The sequence below is a fragment of the Capricornis sumatraensis genome, chromosome 16 (genome assembly GCF_032405125.1).
Source record: "Capricornis sumatraensis isolate serow.1 chromosome 16, serow.2, whole genome shotgun sequence".
In the NCBI taxonomy this organism is placed as follows: domain Eukaryota; kingdom Metazoa; phylum Chordata; class Mammalia; order Artiodactyla; family Bovidae; genus Capricornis; species Capricornis sumatraensis.
This window is the reverse complement of record NC_091084.1, coordinates 36,903,464-36,930,154: the sequence shown is the minus strand read 5'-3', so window position 1 is coordinate 36,930,154 and position 26,691 is coordinate 36,903,464. Positions and strand designations below refer to the sequence as shown.

General features: G+C 53.3%; 1 protein-coding gene across 2 annotated transcripts in view; it reads right to left on the bottom strand.

Moving 5' to 3' along the window:
- Window positions 1-432: 432 nt before the first annotated feature.
- The window catches only part of USH1C (USH1 protein network component harmonin), a 38,085-nt gene continuing 11,826 nt past the window's right edge, over window positions 433-26,691 (bottom strand). Inside the window, exons 13-21 of one of the 2 annotated variants that reach the window (XM_068989107.1) lie at window positions 26,170-26,294; window positions 23,078-23,151; window positions 11,223-11,273; window positions 8,450-8,491; window positions 7,922-7,975; window positions 7,483-7,582; window positions 4,398-4,504; window positions 2,978-3,033; window positions 433-871 (exon numbers count right to left, since the gene is read on the bottom strand). In XM_068989107.1, coding sequence (XP_068845208.1) covers window positions 859-871; window positions 2,978-3,033; window positions 4,398-4,504; window positions 7,483-7,582; window positions 7,922-7,975; window positions 8,450-8,491; window positions 11,223-11,273; window positions 23,078-23,151; window positions 26,170-26,294 — 622 coding nt within the window. In that variant the 3' untranslated portion in view covers window positions 433-858. The remainder of the gene's footprint in view (window positions 872-2,977; window positions 3,034-4,397; window positions 4,505-7,482; window positions 7,583-7,921; window positions 7,976-8,449; window positions 8,492-11,222; window positions 11,274-23,077; window positions 23,152-26,169; window positions 26,295-26,691) is intronic. The other variant, XM_068989106.1, reaches the window with a different exon arrangement.

Genomic DNA, 26,691 nt, shown 5'->3' with positions numbered 1-26,691 from the left:
GGATGGAGTGGACTGCCTGAAGCTGCCTTGCTCACATCCTGTCTTGGTGACTTCAAGAGAAATACCTGTGACCATGCTGTCTGTGAGAGAAACTGGGACACCTCACACCTTGAGGTGACCCTCTGGAGCTGCAGGCTTCAGCTATACTTTCTGGAATTGAGCAAAGTCCCTGCCACAAGAGCTTCATTTCCTGCCATCCTTCTGCTGAGAAGACACTGAAGAGCCCAGCCTGTCTCCAGCTTCCCCAGCCCGCTGCTCCAAGCCAGCTCCTAGCCATTGGATCACATCCTTCAAGTCCGTCCCAGATCCCAGCACCCAGATCTGTTTCTCATTCTTGAATAGGTGGCAAAACTACATGAATTTTAATTTGACAGCCTTGAACCTGCTGTCCAAAGCCACACTCAATCCTATAAGCTAGAAAAGAAGTCTGCTTATTTTATTAATGAGTTCAGAGTAAGGTTGTGGCATCAATCATAGCAGCAAGGAGACCAGGAGAAGGAGGAGAAGGATCGGGAGAGAGAGAGAGAGACCCAAGAGTCAGGTCCTAGCAGAGCTCAAGGGAGGAGTCTCCCAGATTCACTGGGCCAGGGGAATGACAGAAGAGTCTGGATCACAGGGCCTCTTCAGAATGGCTGGCTGCTCCCTCCCTCCATGCTGGCCTTCAGAAGGGTGGCCCAGCTGCTCCTTACGCAGCCCTGCTTCCAGGTCAGAGGAAGTTTGCCATCCCTGGGGGGTGGCTGCGGGTTTCCAGGGAGCCTGCAGGCGGCTGTGTCTCAGATGGTTCCCGGCATGACGATCAGGAGGGTGGAGCCACAGCTCACTGGCTTCTAGGGGTGAATTTGTTTTCTCCTCTGAACTTCAGAAGAAGGTCCTGTGGGGAAGAGGAACAAACCAGGCGGGTGCAGGCCTGCGGGCGGGCACTCAGCCGAGGGCAAGGCCAATGGCAGGGAGCACACACTGCACCCCCAGAGGCACAAAGCACTGCCGGTTTCCGGATGCCCCTCTCGGTGCAGGCCCCGAGCAGCCACACCCCAGCCATAGCCGCAGCACACAGGAGCCAGGGAGGGAGCAGGAGGGACACCAGGGATGAGGTAAGAGGGGACGAGAAGGCAAAGGGGCCGAGGTCCCTAGAAAACAGCAGATGGCAAGTGACGGAAAACATAGGGCCACTGAGGCCACCCCGCCAGCCACAGGCACAGTTGAGGTCAACTGACTTGGGAGCATGAGGCCCTAATGTTCTGAGCAACTTGTAACCAAAAAGTCAGCACGTCCAGGCTTCGGTCCACCCCAGAAGCTGCCAGCTGTGGGCTTTAGGCCACACCAAACCCCAGGTTCACGGCCACCTACCAGCTCTGTCCATGGGCACCGTCCTGTCACAGGGCAGGAAATACATCCCAAAGCTGGGCTCCACAGTGTCCCACAGGTAGAGTCCAGAGTCAAGGGGGAGGGAAGGCGCCAAGGACAGTCTGGCCTGAGCCGGGCTCAGGCCACAGGTCACAACAGGACATGGACCAGTCAGATAGGCCAGCCCTGGTTCTCTGGACCAGCCTCAGTTGCTTCTAAACTGCCCCAGCTCTACTCCAGGACAGTGTCCTGGTGGAGCTCCAAGGGGTGGGCTCACAGGGAAGGGGACATCCAGGCTGTGCTTCCTTTGGGCTCTCTCAGCCCATCATACCTGGTTTGAGGCGCTGCCTGTGCCCAGCAGAGAATGGTGCTCACTGCTCCATCCTGCTTAGGGGGTGCGGTGGGGACCCAGGGCAGATCCCCAGGCCTGTGGTGAGTGAGGACACCCAGATCTCAAGCATGCTACAAACTGGGCTCTGCTCGGCTTTGCTGAGCAGGAGGGCCTCTGAGTCCCACAGAATTGCAGCGTCATCACCAGCAGGCCCAGGTGGCACTTCAGGGATGGCACATCCCCCAGACACCAGTCCAAAGAACGTGCTGACAGCGTGGGCAGCAGACGGCCACGACATGCAGCCCGCCTGCCTATTCACCGGTTGCAGGAGGAACCCATGTCTAAGCACGGGAGCACGGTCTTCAAGGAGCTTTCAGACTGGCTGGGGGCTTTTGGCTGCAGAAGAGGGAAGAGAGGGGCTAAATACGCAGAGCAGAGCAGGAAACACAAAACAGGGCTTGGTTACTCCAGGCAGAGCGCCTCTGGACTTCTCCCTTCACTGGGCTCCTGCTTTGGGTCCTGCCTGGACCCTGGGTTCCAGAATTAGTTGCTACAAGACCTTGATTTCTCTCTAGGACATACAGGACTCAGCTTCTGCTGGGATGGGGAGTGAGCAGGCACAGCTGTGACAGGCAAGCAGGGAGGTGGGGGAGGTGCTGTAATGAAGTGAGGATGAAGGCCAAGAGAAGGGGGAGAGTGATGAAGGCGAGAAGGATGCAGGGGAGAGGAGTGAATGGGAGAGAGAGGGACAGGAAGGATGGGGGAGTGGGAGGGAGGGGCAAGAGAGTCAGAATGAGACAGAGAGATATACACAGAGACAGGAATGAGACACACACAAAGACAGGCCCTGGACCAAGGAAAACCTGCAGGGTGGGGCCGAAGCCTATGGCCCTGGCTACACGAGGTAAAGGAACTAAGGATCAGGAAGACCCTCCGGAGAACAAAAGACACAGAAGTCTTTAAACTAGCTGGTGATGGGGCTGGAGACGAAGGGTTGCATGGAGAATCAGAAATCTGAGGCTTTGTCCCTACTTCTTTGTTTACTTGGCCTGTTTTCCAGATGGAAAGAAGAATTTGAACAAGACGGACTTGCAGACAGCTCTGGCAATACTTGAGGACTGTGACTTTGTTCTAGGCTTGTTCTAGACGGGGAGCTTTCTAGGATCAATTATTACTAGATGTTGTGTGCTTGGGCCATTCCTTCAAGCTGGAAGAGGGCTGGGGCTGGGGTGAGAGAAAGTGGCCAAGATTCCAGACGAGGAGGAAGACAGCAGACTGGGCCAGGTGCCCGCACACACTTACAGCTCATCGTCATACTCCTTGGGGGGACAGACGGCGACAACAAGGTCGATCCAGTCCTGTGGGGAGAAGCTGTGTGACTCTGGGGCATGCTCAGTGGTCGCGGTGTGTCTGCCCCTGACACTCCGTTCCCATGCCTGGGCACTGTGGCCCAGCACCAGCCAGCTGGGATCTTCTCCCCATGGGAAGGTGGGCCCAGGTGGGGCTGGAGGTCCTCCTGGTGGGGAGGACTCTCACAGTGCAATCCTTTGGTCTGGGGAAGCTTCCAGTCCCTGAGGTTTCAGAACCACTGAGACCAGAGTTGCCAGGTCCTTAAATGACACCAGATTCCCAAATGGTGATCTGTGGACCACAGTCAGGCAAAAACCACAGAATCACTCAGGAAATTTCTCCAAATTCTAGATTCATGGACTTGGTCCCCAGAAATCTGAGGTTAGGTCCTGGGAAACAGCATTTTCAACAAACTCCCTAGGTCATTCTGATGCACAGCCAATTAGGGAACTTCAGGCTCTTTCTGCTCCTAACATTTAAATCCCCTCAATGGCATCACCTCCATCCTTATCTTGTTCCTCATTGTCCATCCTTGGCTTGGGTATATCCAACACAAATTTTGTGGAATATCATTAGGCCCCTCTACCATGTAATCGTTCCTGATATTGATCTGAAATCTCTCCCCAGGACCTCCCTCCATCCAATCCGGTTCTGCCCTCAAAATCACAGAAAACACTCTGTTCCCTCTACCTTAATGCAGCACTTCAGATAATCAGAGACAGTAATCATGTTACCCGTAAGTCTTGTCTTCTCCACATCCCTTCATGGGGGTCCCAGGCCCATCTGGTCAGCATCCTCGGCACTGAACTTAATAGCTCAGGCTCGGCTGCCTGCATACAGTTGCACAGGTTGTGCACTGCACAACATGAGCGGGCACCATTCACACTGTAGTCTGTAGGAGGGCACCCCCTCTGATTGTGCAGTGCACAGCCTGGGAGACCTTACATGGCAGTCCTGACCCAGGTGGGTGTCTAATGAGCCAGAGCAGACTGCCACCAGCCCCTCCTCCATTCTGGACCCTCTACTTCTGTTAATGCTTTCTGGTAGCCCCAAGCACTCTTTGATTCCTGTTTGGCATGTACTTAATGAAGACTTTAAGTCTTTTTCTTGAGTGGGTTGCCACATCTGGTCTGGTGAAGTCTATTTATGCTACTTGGTTTTTGGACTCAAGGTCAGAAACTGACTTTGTGAATTCTATTTTGTCAGATTAAGATCACTGGCCAGATAGGATATGTGGGTGTCACCCAAGAGTTACCTGGACCTTGGATATCTGCCCTGGGATGGGGCACCCTGACTGTAAGGTCTGGCTGAAGAGGCCAGGGTTTGAGGCAGGCAGACCAAGGAGAGAAAAAGGGAGGGGGTTTGTTCTTACCCCTTGATTCCAGGCTTTCTGCAAGGCGGCCTCAGCCTCAGCCAAGGTGTAGTCTGTCACGATCTTGCCATTGATGGCCATGATTTCATCCCCTTTCACAATGCCACCTGCAGGAAAGGAAGGCTGACATGCAACTGGGCTGTACGTGGAAAACAGGGCGTCACTGTAGGGCCACAGAAGGGCCTGACTCCAGGATTCAGAAAGCTCATATAGGTTCAGAAAGCATGAGGGGAAACAATCGACCAGGTTACTCAAAGGCAGCACTTCCTTCCCACCCCATCCACACGCCCTCCCCCGAGCTCAGCAGAATTGGGACACGAGTGATGAATTACTGCCAACCCAACTTTTGTCCCTCTGACTGCAGAGGAAGGCTGACCTGTATTTCCGGTGAGGTTAACCAGAAACACAAGCTACTTCTGTCAGCCCTCCCTCTCTGTGCTTCAGCCGTTCTGGTTGGTTTTAGGTCCCTGAGCCCGAGTTCTTTCCTGCCTCAGAGCCTTCACATGCTGTTTTACCTGGAGCACTTGCCTCCACTCTTTCCTCATTTGTTCCAAGTCTGAGATAAAACCCTTGACAGGTCTTCTCTGACTCACTCCCCACACTCAATCTCAAGTGGATCTTTCCTATTATCCTCTCATAACATAGTATTCTCCTGGTCTTTTCCTGTACAGCATCTTCACAATTTGTAATCATATATCTATTTGTTGACTGGTGCTCTCCCCTATCATACCGTCAGCTCCATAAGGGCAGGGATTGTATTTTTGATTCACCACCACGTATCCAGTGCTTAATGAAATACCTAAAACAAAATAGGAATTCAACAGATAGTTCTTGAATGAATGTGGTTGAAGGTGTTCCTGGATAAGCGGACCTATGATCTGATAAGGTTGAGAAAGGCTGAAGTTATAAACTAAATGGAAGTACTTGCTGCAGGACTTGTCAGAGCCTTGAATATACTAATACAGTATGCTTGAGTATCCTGATATGCATTGCGCCTCTCCAAGAAGTTGATTATGCGTGGTTTCCCCACACATCTTCAACTTCAGAGCCTCTTCTTATTTTTTTGAGGACTTTCTCCCAGTCCTGGTGTCCACAGAACATTCTGTGTTATGTTGACACAGCTTACCCAGGAGCCTCGTGGACACGAAGGCCTACCAGACTGTGGTGTGTGCTACTGAAGATGGTGGCTGTGGTGGCTTAAAACACACGTGCTCCTGGGGGAATTTCACCAGCTGCTTGTATGTCCAAGCAGTGTGGGACCAAACTGTAGACAGCAGCTTCTTCTGGACAGCGGGTCCGGGGAGAGGCAGCTTTCACATTTTCATTTCGTACAAACCCAAGATGGAGCTGCAGGGCCAATAAGACAGTGCTTGGGCTGGGGTTTCATAAGGAGGGGAGGGCTCAGGAAGTCACCCAGCCATCCTGGTGCTCTTTCCCTGCTAGGCATGGCAGACAGGTGGGGCTGAGCATCAACCCTTCCCTCATCTGATGCAGGAAAGGAGGGCAGAGGAGGAGGCTGTGAGCTGGGTGGGGAGAGGTGGGCCCTGGCAGCTGCCTGGTTGAGCAGGACCCCCTTCTATGGCAGAAATGAAGGCTCAGAGTGTGGCTGTGAGGGGCGAGCTCATGAAGGCCATGGGAGGCTGAGCTGGACTCACCCTAGTAACTCACAGAAGCCTGGCTGCCACCGTGGCCAGGTCCCCTTGCCATCACTCCACCTCCTTCCTCAGGCCTGCACCGCCCTCTGTTCTCACCTCAGCTTGTGGGAGAGACTCCAGCCTAGCACTGTCGAGAAGGGATCTGACCCCGGGATTCCCTGCAAGGGTGTGTGGTGTGTTCGTTGCTCAGTCATGTATGACTCTTTGTGACCCCATGGACTGTAGCCCACCAGGCTCCCCTGTTCATGGGATTTCTTAGGCAAGAATACTGGAGTGGGTTGCCATGCCCTCCTCCAGAGGATCTTCTCTACTCAGGGATCAAACCTTGGTCTCCTGCATTGCAGGCAAATTCTTTACCATCTGAGCTACTAGGGAAGCCCTCTTTGGCCTGTAAAGGGACTCCTCCTTCAAGGACATCTATTCCTCCACAAGGAGTCAGGAGTACTGAAAAGCTGCCGGACTGGAAGAAGAATTCGTTAGTGGTGGCATTTTGGACACTGACACATGAATGGGCTGATCATTTGAAGCATGAGTCTGTGCTGGGTCCACAGAGGCTACACTCATTAGCAGGGGGTGTTTTTTTGTTGGTAAGAGGATCAAGGCAAAGCAAGAAGATCTGCTGCAGAAGGTCCCAAGCTGGGTGGCACTTATGCTGGCCAGTAAAGCAAAGGACCAAACAGTTGTGTCCAAGTGCTGCCTCCACTGCTACTGGCTGCAGGCCCTGAACCCTTCCTGTGCCTCAGTTTCCTGAGATGTGAAATGAGAGTGATAACCGGATCTACTCTCAGGGTTGTATATGGATTAAACAGGTTAATACACATGAAATACTTAGACACAGGCTATATGCAGGTACTTAGAATAACGTCTGGTGCAAGGCTAGTTCTGGACAGATGTTAGCTCTTATCGTTGTTAAAAGCACAGGTAAAGTTTCAGCGGTTTCTTTCTTGCCTTTACTTGTGTGGTCCTCTCTGTCTGGAAAGCTCCTTCTCTCCTTCTCAAGGCAAGCATTGACTTACCTTTAAAGGCTCAGCTCAGGTATCACCGTCACAGGGAGCCCTCCAGGCTGCCCCCTTTCCCTCAGTGGGTTAGGCCCTCAGGGTTCCCACAGCTTCCCTCTACCCTCTCAGTCCTTGGCCAGCCTGCAGCACACCACACTGGTATAGTCAGCATTCGGTGATTCTGAGGATGTTTCCACCCCTAAACAAGGAGCCCTTGGAGGGCAGAGTGGTGTCTGCGTGGCTCTTTGCTCTCAGATCCCAACACCATCATGTGCCTGCAGGGAACATGTGGGACTGGTGGATGGATCCAGCGGGGAGAGCATTCCTGAGAGCTGTCAGCCCTCTCCCAGCAGGCTGCTGTTTGCTTTCCTGGAGGAGCCGGTATAACCATCACACCATCCCCAAACCTGAGCACGGCTGGTCCCCACTCACCATGCCGCTCAGCAGCTCCACCCTCGTAAACAGCAGAGACAACCACCTTCCCGATCGGGGAGTCCACGCCGCCTTCCAGGGCCAGGTCTAAAGCTCCCTCCTGATGAGAGGGAAACAGGCCTTTGGAGCCAAGCAGACAACAGACTGTGGGCACCTGGGCACCCAGGACCCTCTTGTCGGGGCCACAGAGAGGGCAGGAGAAGTCATGGGGGGCAATGACGGGCAGTGCCATCAGCAAGAAAATGGGACGTGGGCACCAAGTGGGGCCTGGGCACGTGGTCCCACCAGAGGAAGGGGTGTCCCCAGGGGGGCGGAGGAGAGTGGGGATCTGAGAAGTCACCCAGGAGTCACTTTGAGAGTAGGAGAAACAAGGGACCAAGACAGGAGGGGGCAGGGACAGAGAAGCATGGTCCCCGCCCAACCTCCGTGTGCCCCATACCTTCTTAATGCGCAGGAGCCGGACATCCTTCCCCATGATCTGCTCCGGGGTGAACTAGAGGAAGAAGACGGGGTGAAGGATGCAGGTGGGGGCAGGGGTGGGAGCGAAAGCCAGGCACCTGTGGGACTTTGGGCCCCAGAGAAGGGATGGACAAGGGGGCCCTGCCCACCCCACTCCTATCAGTCATCTACTGGGGACCCCATGGACACCCATACACAGAGATGGTTTGTCCCTGGGATTGTTGTGAGGACTGGGAGACAGCATGCCAGGTGTCACCAGCACAGTGCCTGGTACGCAGTTAGTGCTCAGCAAGTGTAACTATTGTTATAGAGCACACGCACACACACTTCACAGTGGAATGCTGCTTGAAAGAAGCCTTCACAGGCAAGAGCCTCCTTGGGGCTCTTCACAGCCCCTAACTCATCCCCAGGACCCTCAGAGCCCAGAAGGCATCGCCACCAAATAGACCACAATCCCCCACCCCCTGCTCCTGGGCTTACTCCCCAGGGGAGGAGAGTCATCTCTCACCATGGAGTAGGGGTCGAAGCCTTCCTCATATTTCCGGAAATCCTGGAAGCAAAGAGAGAGTGTAAGGGCTTCGGGCTCCTCCAGGGGCGCTGCAGGAAAGAAGCCTAGGGTGAAGGAGGACAGCGAATGGCGGGAGGCAGGGAGAGAGCGGCGGCGTAAGGGGGCAGCTGCGGCCAGCATGGGGGATGTGGGGAGGAGGCTGCTCACCCCGACAGCCAGAGCATCTGTGTCTGGGAGAAGCAGGAAGCTTGGGAAGCATTTGAAGGACCCCAGCCCTGGACCCTGCACTGTTCTGGAGGGGTGGGCATCTGTGGCTGGCAGGGGCACCTGCTGATGTCAAGGTGGTCTGGGCAGCCTTGCTGAAGGTTGCCTTGCCCACAGCTTTAGGTCTTTCAAGCCCTTTCTCAGTCCCTCCAAGCCCACCGGAATCCAGGTCGAGGTTCTGGGGGTGAAGCCAAGCTTTTCTCCACCCACTGCTCTAGCCCCTAAATAAGGACGATACAGCTTAGGGGTCTTCCTGTGGAAACCAGCTACAGCATGATGGGCGTGGGGAAGGGACGTAAGGCACCCAGAGGGAAAGGGGGTGTCTGTGCTTGCCCAGTACCCAGTACCATGCTTCATGCCATGCTTATCTAGAAGGCAAGGCTCCCCCAGAACTCTAGCCAAGGGAGGAGGAGGGAGGCCCTCAGTTCAGAGGACCTGGCTTAGTGGGCGCTGTGGGGACAACATCCCCAAGAAGTAGAAATAAAGTGATGAGAAGGGAGAAGGAGAAGCAGAATCAGAAAGCACAGTCTTTCCAGGAGTCACGCACAGGCAGTGGAAGCCCAGGGTCCACAGACTGAGGGGCTGGGCACCCCAAGCCTCAGTCAGTCCCCTTGGCAAGGTGGGTGCAGAGGAGAAGCCCTGTGACCGATGCCCATACATGCTTTGTTGAGTGGAGCCATCCCCCAGCACACAGTCACCTGGGCCATACTGAGTCCCCTGGGGCTTGTGGTTGGCATCATGGGTAGCCACAGCCCCCTCCATGCCCAGCATGGAACAACCAAGCTCAGGGCACAAGACAGGGGCCAGAGAGCAGCAGACAGGTCCCTGGGCCTCTGCCTCCCCTGCCTCCTCATGAGCCTTCATCACTCAGGCTCACCCCCAAAGAGCCTGGGGGTCTCCAGCCCGGCCCAGCTCTGAGGCCACTCCCAGGCTGGCATGTGGGTGTCAGGGCAGCAGAGAGAGAAAGGGGTGCAGCAAATCCACGGGCAAGAAGGGTAACGGCAGGACGTGGAGTCAATTCTCTTCTACCAAGAGGTCTCTGCCTACCCATGGCTGTTTCTTCTGGAAAACTGAGCTATGCTGGCCAGGGGTCTCCCTCTTTCCTTCCCTCTGAGAATTTGCTCTCAGCCACAGGCCAGATGGCAAGGACTTGTGCCTTGCATGAATTCAGATGAGAGATCTATAACCAACTAGCGCCGGTCAGCCCTTGAAGAGGGACTTAGCCCTTCATCCAACAGACTGGAGACACTGGGACCCAGAGAGGTGACATTCATGCCCAAGAGGGAGGTAGAGGATTTAGGAGCCTGACTGTGGAGCCCGACCTCTTAGGTTAAATTCCAACCCAAGGTCTGACACTGGCTGTGCCACCAAAGGCATGACTCCCAATCTCTCTGCATCTACAAAATGGGGATGATATAAGCGGTTACTTCCTAGGTTCTGGTAAAGATTAAAAGAGTTAAAATACATAAAGTAGTTATAAACAGTGCTTGGCACAGGACACCTTGGGTAGCTGTCACTGCCCAGTGGGTTGGGGACAGCCTCCTTAGAAGGCCCTCCTGTTTCACTGTACAGCTGATAGCTCCCCTTCCTTCCCTGCCTGCAGTCTGTTTCAGCCTGTACTCAGACATTAGGCTATTGGTGAGCATGTTGGTGGGCTTCCTGAGTAGCTCAGTGGTAAAGAATTTGCCTGTCAATGCAGGAGACACAGAAGACATGGGTTCAGGCCCTGGGTTGGGAAGATCCCCTGGAGGAGGAAATGGCAACCCACTCCAATATTCTCGCCTGGAGAATCCCATGGACAGAGCCTGGCAGGCTACTACAGTGCATGGGGTGGCAAAGAGTCGGGCATGTCTGAGCATGCACACACGAGGAGGTTGGCTGTAAGATCTCCATCTTGAGCTCTTTCATCGGCAATGGCTAAACCAACGGCTGGCTCTGATGGTATAAGCCCCAGGAGGTGGGATGACAAATGGTTGCCTGCCTGAACCCACTCAGGGACCAGCAAGGACTTCGGCGGGCCCCGTGCACAGGTGTGCCCCTGCAGATAGAGGTCCTTGGGCCCCACTTTCTTCCTGATGCTGGTTTGGGGCCAAGTGGGGTTTGTTGAAGCTGTGATCTGCCTTGAGAAGGAAAGGAGGGGCAGGGGCAGGGAAATGCCTCAGGCAGTGCTTTCTCTCTAGGCTGCAGCAAGCAGCCATCTTGGCCTCTGTGACACTCTGAGCGTTCCCTCTTCCTGCTCCTCTGTGAACAAACGGCAGCAAAAGGGGTGAGTCCCCAGGGACCTGCGGCCTTCTCAGCTTGGGCATGGAGTCTCACCCCAGGGTTCCCGCCTTATATGAGAACCCCCAGCCCAGAGCCACAGGGAACGGGGGACACAGTTTTGGCCTGAGGCTGCCAGCAGATGGTGCTTGGGGCCCCCTTGGAGCTGACAGGCACCCCCAGAGAGGTCAGAGCGGGAGGGGCAGAAGGAGGTGCAAAGGTCCACAGACACACGACGGGGATCCTTTACTTGTCGGAACGCTGTCTGATAAACCACCATCCTCTTCAACATCTCCTGTGGCTGCCAGAGGGGAGAAAAAGAAAATCTATGCTGGACTCTACCAATAGGTCTCATCTGCCCCCTGGTGCCAGGCCTTGGGCCTGCCAGCCTGGGGCTGCCTGGCCAACATCCTTCCCCAGACAGACGCAGCCTGGTTTATGGTGGAGGGGGCCTCAACACCCCCAGACACAGCAGCTACCAGTCCCAGGCAAGCAGATACCACCCCTTGTCATCAGCCTGAAAACGCAATGCAGAGGCATCTGCAGGCTGTCATGGGAGAGTGAACTTTCGCTTTTTGGGGAGCTGAGAGGACAGTTAAAACTCAAAGTAAGTATCAAAGTGGCCCCACCCTGACATTTGGATAGGCTTTCCTTGAGAGGGGAATATAAACTCTAGCACGGCTCTTCCCACCATGGGTGGGAGGCCTGTCAATGGCTGGCACCTCTGGAGGGGGTGCACCTGGTCCCAATTTGCTCAGTCATAGGTGACGGGAGTGGGAGGGTAGACCATCCCCCTCCCCCCAGGACCACACCCCACACTCCTGGCCCCAGTGAGGAGTGAGGCGAGAAATGGAGAAGGGAAATGGGTCAGCTTTGCTCACTGCCCCATCTGAGGGTGACCCACCATAGGCCTTAGGGGCTCAGGCCAGGGCAACTGGAATTGCTGTAGGTTTTGACAAAATGGCATGGAGAAAAGAACTTGGGCTTTGGAGTCTGAAAGACTGGAGTAAATAGTCAGATTTGGCTCTGCCTTGGACAACCTACTTAACCTCTCTAAGCCTCAGTTTCCTCAAGTGTTGAACTGGGGTAGCAAAGGAAACATCTCACTGGATTATTGAGAGGATTAAATGGGGCCTGACACATGGAGGCTGATAATAATCAGTCCTGTTATTATTTTTACTTTGAGATGGCGCTCTAGGCCGTTTGATCAAGTGAGGAACAGGAATTTCACTGGTTGTGGCAACACCCACCTATACCCACATGGATTCACCGCCTGGCTAATGAGAAGGTTATTAGCCTTACAAAGAGTTATTACAAACACTGATGTGAGTTTGAATCCCACCTCGCTTTTCCTCTAGAGGCAGCAGCAGCAGCCAGGGGAGACAGCCCATGTCCACTCTGAAGCAGCCTTGCAGGGGACCTGAGGGGCTTACCAGGACCTCGGATTTCACAGGTGGCCTGTAGACATAGTTGGACTCCTGGTGGACCATGACAGGCTTGGAGATGGTGGACACGCCAGGGCCTCGTGGAGGCTGTGGGCTTGGGCAGAATGTCTACAGGGGTTAGTTTAAAGAGAGGCCCATGTGAGGTCATGAGATGGGCGACCCAAGCCAACCACGGCACTTTGACACAAAGGCAAATTCACACCATGCACTGAGCCAGCCTGGCCCATTCGCCCTGTGGCATGTCCTAGGTGTGTGACCTTCAGCAGAGGGACAAGAAGTCCATCGGCCACAGTGTGTCCTGAGGCTACAGAAACGTTTGGGTGGTTCCGAGGAATCAGGGACTTGAGCTGGAGCCTGTTGTGGCGGCGCCAGCAGGCACTGTCACTTAGAGAATACTTTCAAGGCTCCCCCTCATTGGCCATGGGTGCCATCCATCCCCTTCTCTTTCTAAGGAGGCAGCTGCAGTCCCCAGACTGCACACGCAACGTCTGCTGCTCCTGGTGGGTGGGCACAGAGGCCCTGGAGGCGGGGGCTGGGAGGGCGGACCAGTAAGCACAGCATCAGGAGAGCTGATGCAGCATGTCTTCTTGGCTCTGACCCACTTGATTATCTTGGGCAAGACAAATCGGGTCACAGCCCTGCCTCGAACCCTTCATGGGTCCTCATTGACTACCAAGCTCCTTGGATCAGCCCCCAGGAGCTTCTCTACCTTCCTTGGCAATCTCATCCCTCACTCCTTGCCCTCCTCACGCTGTAGATTGAGCCTCCAAAGCGCTCGGCTTCCTTGCCTCGAGGCTTTTGCACATGCTCTTGCCTCCTGCTTTACCTGCCCAGGTGTCGGCTTGGGTGTCACCACCTTTGGGGACCATTCCTTGAGCTTTTCCTCCCCACCCCTCCTGCGTTTCCCTCATCTGTCATGGTGCGCGGGCATTTCCTGCCAACTTGGCTGTCCTCCCACCAGACTCAGGACTGGGCTGTCCATCTTGTGCTGGCTCTCAGTGCCCAGCACAGCGTCTGGCATAGAGTAGGAGTCACTAAACAAGTTACATGAGTAAATGAAGGACTTAGTAGGTAAGTGGGCGCATGGGACTGGGGGCGGACAGTGCCCTGGAAACCTTCCCCTGGCAGGTGCCTGTGCGGCGGACACGGGTGTTTGTTTCCACCACCCGAGACCTGCTGGGGGCAGGGCTGACTGTGCAGACGTGTGATGCCACACGTCCTACTGCAGCACTGGTGACCCTCGCCTGAGCATGCAGGGAGGAGGAGGATGGGCAGGGTCAGTGGTGCATGGACCCAAGTGCTGATGCAGGAGAGATGAAGCTCACCGAGACAGCTCACCCCCAACCTTCGCGGCTTTTATGTCCCTTAAGGCATTTAGGGTCCAGTTCTTCAGAGGCTCCTTGTGTGGGGGGAGCTTTTAATTTTCTCTCTGCTCTGATCAGGAACTAACAGTGGGAAACTTCATGATGACTGGAGGAATCCGAGAAAGTGGGACCTGGCTTTGAATCTTGACCCTGACTCAGAAGGCTGCAGTTTACCTCTGACCTCCTGTTCGCAGCTTCACCCAAATTTTCTTGTATCCTGATCTGTCACTGATCACAGGTAATGTCTACTGAGCGCCTTCTATGTGCTCCAAGTATTAACTTAGAATGAGTTCATGTGTTAATTCATTTGATCCTTGTAATAAGTAGGTGCCGTTAGCATTCCCATTTTACAGATGAGAAAACTCGGGCTCAGACAGATGAGGCAGTGCATGCCCAAAGTCATAGAGCCAGCGACTGAGCCAGGATTCAAACCTGGGTAGCTCCTTCTCGTCATTGCTACGTCCATGGCACCTGCAATAGCCTTCTCCCATCCTACATGTATCACTATCCCCCAAGGCTTAGCTCTAAAGAGGTGCCGTCAACCTTCCATTAGAATGAATCCCTCCCATAGCACCTAGCCTGTGCTGCTGCTATAGCTGATTCCCGCCTGGTCAGCTGTTAATCCTTTAGCTGGGTCCTGGAGAGCACAACTGTGCCAACTGTCTCTGTGCAGTCTTCAGCTCTGCTCCCCGCACCCTGCCGCCACAGCCCCAACACAGAAGCACAGGGAAGGTGCTCAGCTGATTACTGAGCTGAATACATGGAGGAGAAGCTGCTGCCCATCTGGGTGGGTGGCCCCCTCAAGAAGGATGTTGGCTTCTGTGCCAGACGCACTCAGCCCCCTGCAAACCTGCTCTGGCTGGGCCTTGGGGCAAGACATCCTGGGAATGCCATACTTCTGTCAGGGCTCAGGGCTCAGGGCTCAGGGCTCAGGACCCCACTGGGAGTGCCTCTGAGAGCCCCCTGCTGGCAGTTGCAGCCTTGTCAGCATCTGGCACTTTCTTCGTTCCCAAATTCCTTTCTCCAGGCACTCCCGAATGCTCTGAGATGCTTAGTCTGCAGGAACCCAAACCCGTGCAGCAAAGGCTAATAAAAATAGCTGATCAGGCACTACTGACTACCCTGCCCTCAAACCCCACTCGTAGTCGACATGAGTTGCTGTAGTTCTGACTCAAGTCTTCCCTTACAGCTACTGGAGCAGAGAAATATTTCGTTTTTCCCTCTCAGGGATCAAAGCTCTGTGTCTTCACTGTGGATTGCCTCTTAGTCTTTGGCTAAAGAACAATTAATGAGGAATATGTCTTTTTGAGAAAGATCACTGTTCTGCCTGCTGACATCCAAGAAAAAGGGCCCTAATCTTTTAGCTGCAAATTTGGAGCTTTCTAGGAGCTATCCATTTTCATTTTTTTCCGTAGCTGGCAGTTGGCCAGAAATTTCTGGGTATTATGCTTCAAGCTAATATAGTTGGCTAGTGTCATAGAAAAAGGCTTGGTAATGTCTTAATACTTCAGTGGACTGACGGTGTTATCACCTCATTTACAGAGCCTAATACCGCTCCCCTGTTAAACAGAGGATTCATTCACCACATTCAAGGCTTCCTGAGCTAATAACAAGAAAGGACTACCTGGCATATAAATAGAGCTCTGGCTCTTCATTAACACAACCTTGCAAGTGCTACAGTGAAGGTTACCAGCGGTACTAGCCAAGAGGAGCAGAGAGAACAATCAACACTGATACACTGTTGCTCACCCCAAGTATCACAGGCAATTCACCATACCATGCAGCACTTCAGAATCAGCAGAAGCCACAGACATGCAGGAAGTCCACAACTGCAGGCTGGGGAGCCAGTGCCTGGAAAAGGGGCTGGGGTGATGTTTCCTCCCGTCTGTACTCGCAGGAGCAGAGGAGGGCGTAGGAAACAGCAGCCCGGCCCACTCTTCCTGCTTCCCTGCGTCGCATGCGGAACAGAGGCAGTACCTTCTGGGTGGGTGGGAAGCTCCGATCGGGGACAGGAGAGTTGGCAGGCTTCCCACTGTGGTTCTTGGCCTCCCAGTCCTCTGCTGGATTGCCTGTCTCCCCAGCGCGGAAGGGGTGGTTGCCCAGCGCTTCTTCCAGTGCCGAGGGCAGTGGGCGGGTGGGAGTGAGGTCTTGGGTGGGGATGGAGGGCGGGGGAGGGATGGGAATGGGGGGTGGAGTGCGCTGCACCCAGGGTGAGGAAGAGGCACTCACCCGGCCCGATGAGGGCAGGACAGGGGGCGCGGGGACCTTGGAGGGTGGGTTGGAGGGTGGAGGGTGAGGCATCACAGGCAAGGCAGAGGCACTCTTGGGGGGATAGTAGAACATGTCCAAGGGGATGTCATCCAGGTCAGTGGTGTGCAGGTGCAGGCCGCCTGCGAAGCGTCTCAGGGGCGGGGCCAGGGGAGACACAGAGGGCGGGGGAGGGGGGGGCCCTGTGGTCATCTGGGGGTAGCAAGGAAGTTCTGTCACTGAGGAGCACCCCACTTCACGATACACCGAGTCTAATGCTCATCTGTTTCTCTTGCTGCTGGAGACCCACCACCCTCAAACCCGAACCTTGGAAGCAGAGGGGCAGTCAATTCTCTGCCACTTGGGTACCCAGCTGATCCCATACCAGGCAGCCAGTAGGGGGTACCCAAACCCATGGGAGTGATGAAAAGGCAACCATATAATTCATCATCTAAACTGGAATGCACATGACAGGGAAACGTACACTCCTAATAATTATGCCAGGACAGCAGGCCTAACTGATCATTTCTGATGGGCTGGGACTTAGAGGTCACTCTGGAAATAAGCCCAGAAATACAGACACACCTCCCTCCTCAAGAGGGGAGCATGGAGCGGGCTGGTCAGTGGCCCTGGAGGATGAAGCTTGTCAGTGGCCAGGCTGCCTCCCGCTGTCCCCAGGGTGGGTGGTTCCAAAGGCAGCAGGAGGGCCTACTAGACAGAAGGGCTCTGGGAAGGGCTCTGTTACCTCTGAAATCTCATTATCAGCAGAGGAAATCTGCTCAAGGCGTGTCTGACAGAGCCTTTCCACCCAATACTGAATCTTTTCCGACTCCTCAAGGTCTTCCCGCTCTGTCTCAGATACCTGGGACCCAAGGCAAGAGCAAAATGGAGAGGACAGAGGGCACACTGAGTCACACATGGGTGGCACACTCAAGTCAACAGTTCAAAGCACTTCTTAAAAAACCCAGAGTACTGCTGAATGTGTCAACTACCTAGAAAAAGCCCCAGGCTTATTCCACCTGGCCCCAGTGGAGGGGAAATAAGAGAGAGAGGGGTTGGGGTGTTAGCTTACAGCAGGTGTAGGCAGAATTCGAGAAGGGGCATATGCCTTGCATGGGATTAGCTGTCTTTAGGATTCCCACAAACTCTGAGGCTCTTAGGATTCTCCAAAAACGGTCCTTTTGTAGGCACATTCCAAGAGTCCAGCTTTACTGTTTGTTTCTTTATCCCCTCATTCCAGGCTGCCTTGTCCTCAGGAGCACAAGCTCAATGTTGTCTTTAATTCTGTAGCTAATTTGTTCTAACGTCAAATCTAATGCATCTCACGTTTTCCAGGATTTCTCTGGTTTTGTGATCTAATCAGCTTGGCATTCTGACTCTCAGAAGCCTTAAAGAGAAACATCACCTGAGTTGCTGATGGCGGGGGCGGGGTGGGCAGGGAGCTCAAACTGCCCCAGGTCTAATGACAGGTGAGCAGAAGGCTAACATCAGATCTACAGTCGGGGCAGAAGGGTGAGCCTCAGACTCAAACCCTGAGCAGGGAGGCCAGCCTTACGGCCATACCAAGCAGGAGAGGCCTAGCCTTGTGCTCAGTCTGTGGGGGCGGGGATTGAGGACAGACACAGACCTTTAAGCATGTGCAGGGAGACCAACCTGAGACCCACAGTCTGGGCAGAGAGGCCAACTCCTGAGCAAGGAGGTGAGTCTCGATCCCAAACATACACACCTTAGCCAGAAGCTAGTCTCGCGCTGGGGAGGTGGGAAGATTTCACCCTCCAGCCTGGGGAGGGGGCTGGGCTCACTCCATCCTCAGACTCCATCTGGGAACAGCTACTCTAGCTGGTTCCCTGAAAGCATGGTGGGGACCAACCAAACTGTCCCAGGGATGCTCCCTGGCCTGGGAGCAGGACACATCATACCTCCTGGGCTAGCCGGTTGATCTTCAGTTGCTTTTCCTTCTCCAGCATTTCCTCTTTCTCTTTGTAAAGCTTCTGCTCAAACTCCAGTTCCTTCTTATTCTTTCTCAACTCCTGAAGGCTATCATACTTGGCTTTCTTCTTATCCTTTCCTTTCTGAGCAGATGTGGCATTGTTTATACAAGGGTTACAAGGCAGTGTTGACACTGGCACGGCACAGCAAACAGGGCATTCAGACAACAGCAGGCACCTCCCCGCCATGAGTCCCTCTCCTCGGTCTGCTCAGTCACACTCGGCACTGGGCTTCGGGTTTAGAACAGGCAGGATGCTGCTACCCATCACAGAGCAAGACACACTTCCTGTGCCAGTCAGAGGAACTAGCTTACTGGTTCACTAACAAGCTGTGTGACCTTGGTTAAGCTCCTTAACCTCTCTGGGCCTGGTTCATCTCACCTTCAAAATGGGGGAAACACAGGTTTGCCATCTAGAGCCAATGAAACATCTATGAGAGCACTTTGTCAGCTTCCAAGTGCTGTACTTTAAAAAGGCACTGTATTTATTTCCCAGTGTCTGGGCACAGGCCTTCTCCATTATCTGGATGTTCAGACACCACAGATGCATCCTGGTAGATTCTAGAGAAAATCTGAGACAGCTGGCTAAGCCTCATTTACAGAGATTCTCTGTCCTGAGCTAAAGGAGAAGGGGGCAGCCTCAGACCTGGAAGCCCAGAGCCAAGGACATCAATTTTGTCCTGCTGCTTTAACTCCGGACCTTTTCCTCCTGCAGAGTCCAAACCCACTGTTTCCTCTGAACTAGGTGGACTAGGGAGAAACTACAGGACTGGGAGTTGGTGTGGAGGGGCAGGTAGGAAGGATGGCCCTCAGGGTTCCAGGGGACTCAGGGCAGGCGGTGGGGGGTGGGGGGGGGTGCAGAGATGGAGGGCAAATGGACTTCTTTTTCCTGTTTGAATTAGCCCACAGTCTGCTTTCCTGGCTGCTTCTCCCATGGGCTTGCAGGGAAGCCAAGGAGTAAAGAAGGAAGAGAATTAAGACTTATGGACTGCCTGTGTGCCAAGAGGTTTACACTGCTTATCCCATCCATGGGGCTTCCCTGGTGGCTCAGATGGTAAAGAATCTGCCTGCAATGCAGAAGACCCAGGTTCAATCTCCCTTCTCTTGATGAAGGTGAAGTCCCTTGCCTGGTGTCAAACATCTAGCAAGTGGTGGTGCCAGAATTTGGACTAGAGTCTTCCAGGTCCCACAGTTTCCCCACTGCAACCTGATGAGCTGGGGCAAGGGGAGCATGGCAGGAGGGCGTGTCAGCCCCTCGTACAGCATGGAGGACAGGGGCCAGGAAACGGGGAAGAGGGAAACCCACACGTTCGCTGAACTCGCCCCCACCCTCCCAGGCCTTCCTGGGTGGGGCCTGCTCTCAGAACTCCTGAATCATCCCATCATTCAAAGCCAGGAATGAGAAATTGAGTTTCCCAGCCATGGACACATAACTTTGTTCACAGCTAGAGGGGCCTGATGGATCATTATGGACCTGTGACGGAGTCATTCTATCTCCCTTCCTAAAGACAACAACCACCTCTGTGGACAGGTGCTTTGGAGATGGTCCCCCATCTAGCAGACGGGGGGCCCACTCTCAGAGCAGTCTATGAGCCACTTGAGAAAATGGTTTTCACTGCTTCAGAGCCCTGCTTGGTTCCTTCTCACCTTATTCACTAGACTCTTGGCTCAGTTGATAGATGACTCTCTACCCTAGCATTATGGATTCAGACAACTCCTCAGGAGGAGTCAGAACCATTCTGCCCAATGGCAGCTTGCTAGACGAAGGGCATGACCTCCCACAGGGACCATCATAATAGGCATGGCCATTCTACTGCTTTAAAAAACAAAACAAAACAAAAAAAAACAGTGTTAAGATTTTAGGGCTAGGGCTCCTGGATGGGGAGGGAGCTGTGACAGTTTCTGTCCCATCTCCAAGAAAAGAGCACCTGCTTACTGATGCAGAAAGGCAAGCTGCCCCATAGCGTTGCATGGTGATCTCACAGTAGCCTTCTCCGTATGGGTTACTTAGCTGTGTGTGAATCTGCCTCTCTTGCCAGATGGCAGGCTCCTACCAGGAGGGTTGGTCTGCATAATTTACTCAAGCAGTCCTGAGGAAAGGACTCAGTCAGGACCACAAAGCCTTCAGGCACTGGAATAGACTTTGTGAGGCCACATGCCTGGGCTTCTTGAGCCCCAGGGGGCCCAGGAAAACTCTGAATCTTTTCAAATAAGGGGAATTTTGTGCATTGCTGATCACGGCCATCAAAGGCCACTTGTAATACCTGGGGACTTGGTTCTAGCTGCTTGGAGACAAAGCATCTTACATAACTCTAGAAAAAAATGTCAGTGGATTTTCAGAGTCAGCATGAGGGACATAATTCTGTTGTCCTTTAGCGGTCAGTTAAATTCACTGCAAATGTTCCTTCTGGTCCAGACCAAGAGGACAGGCAGATGGGGGGTGGGGGATGCTCTTGCTTCTACCTTCATGTAATTTTTCTCTCTTTTGGAAATGAAATGAAAACCAAAACACAAGTGATTTCTGGAATGACTAGACTAATGAGTAGAGGAAAACAGGCTTTCTTCTTTACCAACAGCGATCCTCAAGTGCTGCGATTTCTGATGGGAGGTGTGTGTGAAGGAGACAGTAGTTCTTTTAGATTTACCTAGTTATTAGTGCTTGGAAAAGAATTTACCTGTAAATCTCCTCTTATTATTTTTTCAAGTAAAATCCTCTGTGGAGGGGGCATGTGTGTATGTGTGTGTGCACATGTGTGTGTTATCTTGTCTAGTAGAGACAGTACGTATATAGAGAAGAATTAGAAATTGAACCCAGTGAAATATCATAAGCCTTAGAGTCAGCCTGTAAGATGAAAAGGACAGCCTATGAGACCAAGACCTTTCTGAGAGAGGGGCAGTGTAGAAAGGGATCCCCTGAGATGCTCTGTTGTGCTTATTCAATGCCATACACATCATTATCTGTGCTCCTAAGGTAAAGACATTTACCCCTGTCAAGAGTAATACTGCCATCTATTATCTTAACAGTACCATGTTACAGGAAGGGGGTGGTTGTTTCCAGCACATCAGATATTCCCATTTTCCAGACAGGGAGATGTTACATATCATCAAGGTCACCCAGCTGCCAGTGCTTTGGTTTCTGGGGAACTGACATCCTGCCAGAAAGAGCCAGTCTAATGATAACACCTAAATTAGTTCACCCAGATTTATGCTGATGCCTGATTTCCAAATACCAAGTCATTCTGAATGTCCAATCTACAAATATTAACAGCAGCATTTTCATAATCAAATGCCAAAGTGGCTTAGGAAAAAAAAAAAAAAAGAGGGAGCTTTATGGGGTCTGAAGATATAGGAATAAGATTTAGAGAGAAAACTCAAGGCCCCAGAGGCCAGAAAAATGCATTATCCTGGGCACATGCAGGGAAATTTCTAAGATAGAGCTAGGATTGGTGCGGCTTTGAATCCAGCCTGAGGCAGAAAAATCCCCACCCTGAAGCCAGTCTGTGTCTGGTGCAGTCAGCCTCATAACCCGTCCTGCATGCACCCAATTGGATTTTTCACTCTCTCTGACCTTGGCTTCTGCTCTTAGCCTCTGGTTCTACTTGACAGAGAAACAAAGCAGAAGATTCCTGCCATGGCTCTGCCTTGCCCCGTGCCCAGTGGGCCTGGTGCCGACCTAGCAGAGCCTGATGGTACCTGGGAAGGTCTCCACCTGTGAGTACTTCCCCCACGGTGCCCCTGTGAGAGCGTCCTGTCCTGTGACAATCAGCATCAGAGAGGCACAGAGGGGGTTAGCCCCCCCAGGAAACAGGTGGTCACACTGTTGAGAGGCAACAGGAAAAGAAACAATGGAAAGGTCAAAACCCACAGCAAATGCAGCTGCCAATAGCACTCAGTCCTGGCCTACCTTCCGGATGGTTGGGAATTTGCCATCGTATCGATAAAACCAGCCAAAGGCTATAAGAACACAGAGAACAAAGCGATGAGATGCAGATCAGCTTAACCAGGGCATCCACAGGCAGCAGCTGGGAGCCGGGTTCCCAAGGAACATGCGGCTTTGTGAGCTGAAAGCAGCCCTGGCAAATCCAACAGCTGAACCACACCCTCTGCCTGACTCTCCACTTACCTGGCCTCACCCAGGTTGTAAAGCAGGCCCAAGACAACCCAAGAAATGGCCCGATTCCCAGGCACTGGGCCGCTATCAACTGCCTCCCCCTGGACACTGGCTTCAGAAGTCAGTGCCAGAAAGTCCAAGACAAAGCCCCTTGTAGAAGGATGAGCTTTTCCCCATCACAGCCACAGTCTGCAAACACAAAGCCCCATTGAGTAAGGCCTCTCCTAACCGGTGTCGGGTCCCTCCATCCAAGAAACAACCCAAAACAAAAGGGAGCCTGGGTCTCTGCCTAGAACGACTGTCAGACAGGACAAAATGGTCTTGCCTCACAGTGTGGTCCATGTCCTCAGGTTTTAATGTCGAAAGAGGAGACCCTGCAGGGTGGGGGGAGGGTGTCAGCCCTGGGAAGGATGCTCAGGCAGCAGTGGGCAGAAGAACTGCCCCCAGAAAAGCATATCCCCATCCAGGCCAGATCCGCAGCCCCTGCCTTCCCCAACAACAGCATGAAGGATGGGCTAATATCGCAAGGCTAAAGCTCCCTGGCCAATGGTGATGGCTTAACGACCCACCCTTGATCAGCTTGAATTCTGGAAGAGGATCTAGAAAGCCCCCTGCTGGAGCCAGCACTTCCCTCTTAGTTGCTGGATGTTGGGGAGGTCTAGAGAGCCCTAGGGGAGAGGCCAGGGCACCAGAGGAGGAACCTGGGCCTGTGGAGTATTAAATATTTGAATCAGCGGTTCCAGCTAACATTTCAGTCCAGGCACAAGTGTTTTCCTCAAGGTTTTGTGGGCAGTGCTTGGATCAAGTCGGGGGCTTGGAGGAGCTTCCCAGACTTCAGGAGTCCCCACCACATACTGGCCCCACAGAGCTGAGAGTGTGCAGGTTTGGCAGGAAGAAGCAGGCAGGGCAAGCAGAGCAGCAAAGCCAGGGAGCGAAGCAGGGGCTGCAAACCTGCTCTCCCCGCTTGTCCGTGCCTCCGTCCAAGTCATCTGCTGGGTCAAACTCGGGGTCCACGCCCAGATCGTCTACCCAGGAAAAGAGGAGGAAGCTGGTGAACCAAGAGAGACTCGGAAGACCAAGGGGCCAGAGGTGGCTGGGGGAGCCTGGGGGCCTGTGGCCAGCTTATTCCGTGGGAGAGCTGGGAGGTCAGGGGCAGGAACAGGGCTCAGGAATCCAGAGGAAAGGTTTCTTGCTGTGGGATGGTGCAGGCACCACTTTCAGCCTTAGAAGCTCTCATCTCTCTTTTTTGGGCTAATCTGATCTGACAGCAGCATGAGAAGGATTTTGCAAGGTATTTGGTTGACACGGGAGGGGTGGTGCTGATGACGGGAACACCTGAGTATTTACCAAGGGCCTGCGATGGGAGAACAGATCCTCCCTGCTTCTTCTGATCACCCTGGGAGCTCTGGGTCCCCAGGGGATGTCAGAACTGTGTGGATGGGCAGCAGATGGAAGTTGGGATCTTAAGGAGGTGAGGAGATACCAAGGAGTAAAAGCAGTTAGGAAGACATGGATTTTGACCTAATGTGGAGAACACCAAACCATCTGTTCCAGTGGTTCCTAACCCGGACTCTGGCCTCCCTGGGGCCCTGGAATATTTGAGTCTGTTATGAGCTGCTTATTAATATTCAAAATATTAATGAGAAGAACTTTCCCATTATCAAAGGAAAAGGTTATAAGTATTAAGAAGTTCCTTTGCTTTGGGCTCTGTTTATATTTACTCCACAGTGAAACACTTGCTTTCTTGCTAATGAGAGGGATTACTTAATGAAACAATGAACACAAAAGGATGACTTAATAGTTTGGTAGGAAATTAAACTCAGCTTCTAAACCATGGGGTCTAATGGGGTGGGGGCTACCAGATGGGATCCTTGATCGGGAGAAATGGCTAGAAAGCTCTTATTTAAACTTCTTTATCTCTCAAGCCTTCTTCCAGCTCTGGGATCCTTAAATACCCCTCTGCTCTCTGTTGCTTTTGCCAAGGAAAGCTATTTTGGGGCCTCTGTGATGGCGTGTCCTGGCTTTGTCCATATGGTGTTGGGGTTCTGCTGGGTCAGTCATGGGTAGGCAGCCAGATCCCTGGGGCAGGGAGTAGGGAGAAGATCAGGGTGGGTCATTAGGATGACCAGGCAAGGGATGTTCCAGGCAAGAGATGTTCCTCGCTCTTTCCTGTCTGTTCAGAAATGCAGGGTCCACATAGACAGACACTTGAGTCAGATAAATAACCTGTCAGCTGACTGGTCCCCCAAACTGAAGAGTGGTCAGGGAGAGGCAGGCTGCAGCCTAGTTCCATCAGCTCAAGAAGAGAGCGTTCCAGCCTCCCAGCAATGCGCAAGAGGCAGGAATTGGGCTGGCTCAGAGGCCTTAGTATATTTCCTGACCAATCTGCAAAGCAGAATTAAACTGCCAATGCAAACAGAGGTGGATGAAGGTGTAGCCACTTCAGCTCAGCTGGCAGGCCCTGGTCATCAGTCACGTGCTTCCCGGGGTCCCCTGAGAAAACACTTATATCTCGAGCAAAGGGAAAGTTCCTGCTCCTTTTATTCAAGAAGATTGATTTGGGTTAAAAGCAGTGAATAAATAGCTAGAGAAAGGGTTTTTTATTTTCTACAGTTCCTGAAAGGGTGTGTTTGCTCTGAAGCCCAGATCCAGTTTCTAGGAAGGTACTAAATTGACTAGGATTACTTTCATAAGAAGCAATTAAAATTGATTCCTCTCCTTTGGAAGCTCCTATTTCACTCCTAAGAGCAAATTAGCTCCCTGTCTAAAACACTGATTATTCACTGAGAATTTAGCTCAACTAACACCAAATGTCATAGGGTGACTGATGACAGCGTGCTTGGTCCTTGGGAGAGGACCCGAGATGACCCTGCCCTGGTGCCCGCAAGGAATGTGCTGGGGGCTGTCTGCCCTGCTCTAGGGAGGGGTGACGTGGAACTCTCCAGAGGCCCTGCACCTCTTGTTGACCCAAGTGGCCTGTGCTGGCAAGCTGATGTCCCTCCAGGGCTCAGTGTGACCCACAGTTGGGGCCACATCTGTCCAGACCCCATCACAGGATTCCACATGGCTGTTGCACAGCAGAAGTGGGGGAACCTCGGTTCTTAGATGCAGACTCAACTCCATATCTGGAGGATCCCAGGTCAGCTGAGCACAGTCAGCTGGAATAGATTCTGCCCCATGTCAGGTACAAATCAAAACAGCTGGAAAGTCAGAGTAAAGGCCCAACCGGGAATCCTGGACCTGTGACTGCCTCGCCCCCACACTGCTTTGCTCCTGACTCCCCACCACTAGCCCACAGGTGAAGCGCTGAGACTGAACCCCCTCCTCTGCCCCTTGAAGAGACATGACATCCTGGGAGCTGAGGTGGACAGCAGGTGGACAGGCGAGCAGTTGGTGGGGGCCTGGACTCAAAGCGGACGTGGGATCAGAAGACAGATGAGGAAAGATGGGAAGGGTAGAGGTTGCTGACGCCCCAGGATGGCTGAAGCTTGGTGCTTCGGAGGGTTGCACAGTTCTCTCCCCAACTCCACCCTCGGAGGGGAGTGACTGCGGTCCACACACAGAGGTGCAGGAGGTAGGGGTGTTCCCAGGAAGCTCCTCCCACGGCTACCCATCATCCGTGGATCACAGAGTCCTTCTCTCACGTGAATCCCTTCCCCTCTTTCTTACCGCTCTTTCACCACAGCCCCAGTTTAGAACCCGGCAAAAAGAGGACGTGACACCTGACATATGAAGATGATCATCCCTGAGCAGTTTCTGCTTCCACCGCTCTCTAGTCCCTCTTCAGAGGTCCAAGGGCACATACTGGAATCTGTGTCATGGGGCAGAGCGTGGCAGCAGACCCCAGGACAAGGTGGGCAGGCAGACTCCACTCATCCCAACACCCTGGCAGACAGCCCCTGCACATGGCTGCCCCTCCGTGAAGACAGCCATGGCCGACTGGCCTGGGCAGGTGGTGGTAGGTGTAGGGATACCTGTACTTTTGTCAAGACACCCCCAGGCCCCTGGAGGAAGCCCTCTCCCCGCCAGCACATGATACATACACTTTGGCTTGTGAAGCGGTATTGGGTGCACCTCGGCAGTGATGGTTTTAGGTGACCGCAGCTGTTCCTTTGAGCCCCAGTCTTCTTCCCATTGCTTCCTGAACTTCTCTTCCTCCTCCACAATCCTGAAATACGATTCCCATGCCTGTGACTGGAGTCACAACCTTCACAGGCCAGCCTTCTGCCTATTGGAGAACCCCAACCACCCTGGGGAATAGCCATGTGGTTCCAGTTGTGGTGAAGGAACCAAGTCCCTGGCACTTGTATTCTAAATCAGGTGGGAAGGCCACCCTGGCGAACAAAACCATGTTCCAGTCACCCCAATCTAGGAAGAGCCATTACTGGGATTATGGAATGGCTGCAAATAAAGGACGATCCACCAGGGGACAAGCTGCTGCTGCTAAGTCGCTTCAGTCGTGTCCGACTCTGTGCAACCCCACAGACGGCAGCCCACCAGGCTCCTCTGTCCCTGGGATTCTCCAGGCAAGGACACTGGAGTGGGCTGCCATTTCCTTCTCCAAT